At 38.0% G+C, this 2,538-nt stretch overlaps 1 protein-coding gene across 1 annotated transcript in view; it reads right to left on the reverse strand.

Moving 5' to 3' along the window:
- Nucleotides 1–57: 57 nt before the first annotated feature.
- LOC122075812 (cytochrome P450 CYP82D47-like) overlaps nt 58–2,538 on the reverse strand; it is a 5,942-nt gene continuing 3,461 nt past the window's right edge. Inside the window, exon 2 of the mRNA XM_042640983.1 lies at nt 58–957. Within this exon, the coding sequence (XP_042496917.1) occupies nt 334–957 (624 nt within the window). The 3' untranslated portion in view covers nt 58–333. The remainder of the gene's footprint in view (nt 958–2,538) is intronic.

The following is a 2,538-nucleotide window of genomic DNA, read 5'->3' on the forward strand; positions in this document are numbered from 1 at the left end:
ATATATTTTTTTTATTTAGTAATATCAAATTTATTGCAAATGAAGAAAAAAACTATGAGGATACAAGGGAAATACCATTTAGATAAAAAAACGACCTCAACACTACCACAACAAAAGGACAATACACCACTAAAAGTAAAGCACTAATTAGAAGACCATATAGGCTGAACACCACAACTCTCCACAAGGAATTGATTATGCGGGGTTTTTTGACTGATTTGGATCCTCTGTGGCGCACCATAGTGTTCGGCGCTCATCTAATGTCCAAAAATGTCTTGGAATGCGTGCGACCACCTTTTTGGACCTTATGTAGAGAAACTTAGTCCCTCTTACTCATTCATAGAGATGAGAAGGAAGTCTAGGGCTAAGGAGGACTTCCAAGGGGAATTCCTTTGGCAGTGTTAAACTAATACCTTCAGTCATATCCACAGGCAGATCAGAGGGTGTTTGTAGATTGAACCCGTGAAGCAAGCGAGCAACCATCATGTTCAAGGTTTGGAGGGCAAACATTATACCCGGGCAAGATCTTCTACCCGAACCGAAAGGAATCAAATCAAAGCTTTTCCCACGTACATCTACATCTGCATGGCTTGTAAGAAATCTCTCTGGCTGGAATTCCAAAGGTTTTGACCACATGTGTGGGTCTCTATGTATCTTCCAAACGTTGACTAGCACACGTGTCCCTTTTGGGACTTTGAAGCCACTTAAAGAGCAGTCTTCCTGGGCTTCATGGGGAACTAAGAGTGGTCCTGCTGGGTATAGACGAAGTGTTTCCTTGATTATTGCTTGGAGATACACAAGGTTGTCAATGTCTTTTTCTTCTACATTCCTATCCTTCCCAATGTGGAAATCCAATTCTTCTTGGGCTTTTGTTAAGACTTTCTTGTTGTTCAGTAACAAAGAAAGAAGCCATGAAAGGGTTAGCGAGGTGGTATCTGTGGCAGCTAAGATTAAATTCTGCAAAATAGAAGTCAGTTTAATGTAAATTAGGATCATGAAAACATAAAGACTGCGTGTGTGTGTTTATTGATTTATCATTTTTTCTTTTTTAGGGTTAGGGGGTGTGAAAATCCTCTGCAGTGAGTGCGACGGTGCGATGAGCATCTGATGGCTGAGTAGACTTTGGGACGAGTGCCCAAATGCTCTCGGCCATTCGATGCTCATTGCACCACCACACTCACTGTAGAGAATGATCGCTCAGGGTTAGGGTGGGTGGAGGTTTGATCTTGATTTTGCCATAGCATCGGAAGTTGAGTTAGATAGTGATAAGAACTAAATTATTGCAATTCCTTGTATTATTTTATTTTATTTATTTCTTTTATACCAACAAAAAAAGAGCAGAACACTTTTTATACAAACAAGAAAAGAGTAAAGCACTTCAGAGCATAGTTGAAAAATTCGGTTTTGACTCATCGGATCTAATAAAAAAATTATAGAATTAATTAAAAGTCATGAAAACTTCTCTTTAACTATTATATCCTATTGAGCAGCAGCTGGCCAGCCTACTAGGCATTAGTAGGGCCAAGGGCCACCTAATCCTACACACATTCACCCACACCCCCCTCCAAAAAAAATATGATAAGATTAGATCCCACGATGTCCTTCCTGGACATAAACTCTTCAATCCGAAATTATCACCACTAGACTACACTAGTGTTCAAAAAGGTTATGAAGACTCGTCATGCTTAAAAAATTACCAAACTCGATCAAGTCATCGTAATTTTCCATCGATCAAGTATTTATATCCGATTTCAGAAAAAAACAAGCCACGTTAGGTATTTCGTTCATTCTTGGATATAGTGTCACTGAGATAGATTTTGTCAAGGATCGATAAGAAAAAGTAAAGAAATCGTGATCTATTGAGTAGTTGCATAGATTTAGGGGACGATATTGGTATGGCATCTCGATCGGATCAGATCAGCACGTATCAATCAGTTTTACCCTAGCATTTATAAAATAAAATATATATGTATATATATATATATATATTTTTACTATTTTATTCTTAAAAAAATCAATCAAAGATGAAAGATCGGTCTCAACTAATACTAATGTACAACTAATACAGTTGATACAATACCGGTACTTGAAACCCTTGAAAAGGAGAGGGTTGGCTATCCATCAATGGAAATAAACTGAGTAGCAGAGCAGGCGGAGATCGGTCGATAATCAGTGGATGAGAAGGGGTAGAGCAGCTAGGGGAGAAGGTGAGTAATGGATATCTAATATAAAAGACAAGTGGCACAGGTAGACTTCAAGCCAAAGTCCTTTTATATTTTATATTTTATGTCAAGAAGTCGAACGACAAGTGGATCTTGGAAAGACTGTGTGTGTGTTTAATTATAAAATTAATTAAAAGTCATGAAAACTTCGTTTTTTGCTATTATATCCTATTGAGCAGGCCAAAGGTCACTTAATCCTCCATATATTCACCCACACCACTCCCCCCCACCCCCCAAAAAAAATATAATAAGATTAGATCCCCCGATGTCCTTCCTGAATGTCAATTTTTCAATCCAAAATTTTCAACACTTTTTT

The sequence above is a fragment of the Macadamia integrifolia genome, chromosome 4 (assembly GCF_013358625.1).
Source record: "Macadamia integrifolia cultivar HAES 741 chromosome 4, SCU_Mint_v3, whole genome shotgun sequence".
Taxonomy (NCBI): domain Eukaryota; kingdom Viridiplantae; phylum Streptophyta; class Magnoliopsida; order Proteales; family Proteaceae; genus Macadamia; species Macadamia integrifolia.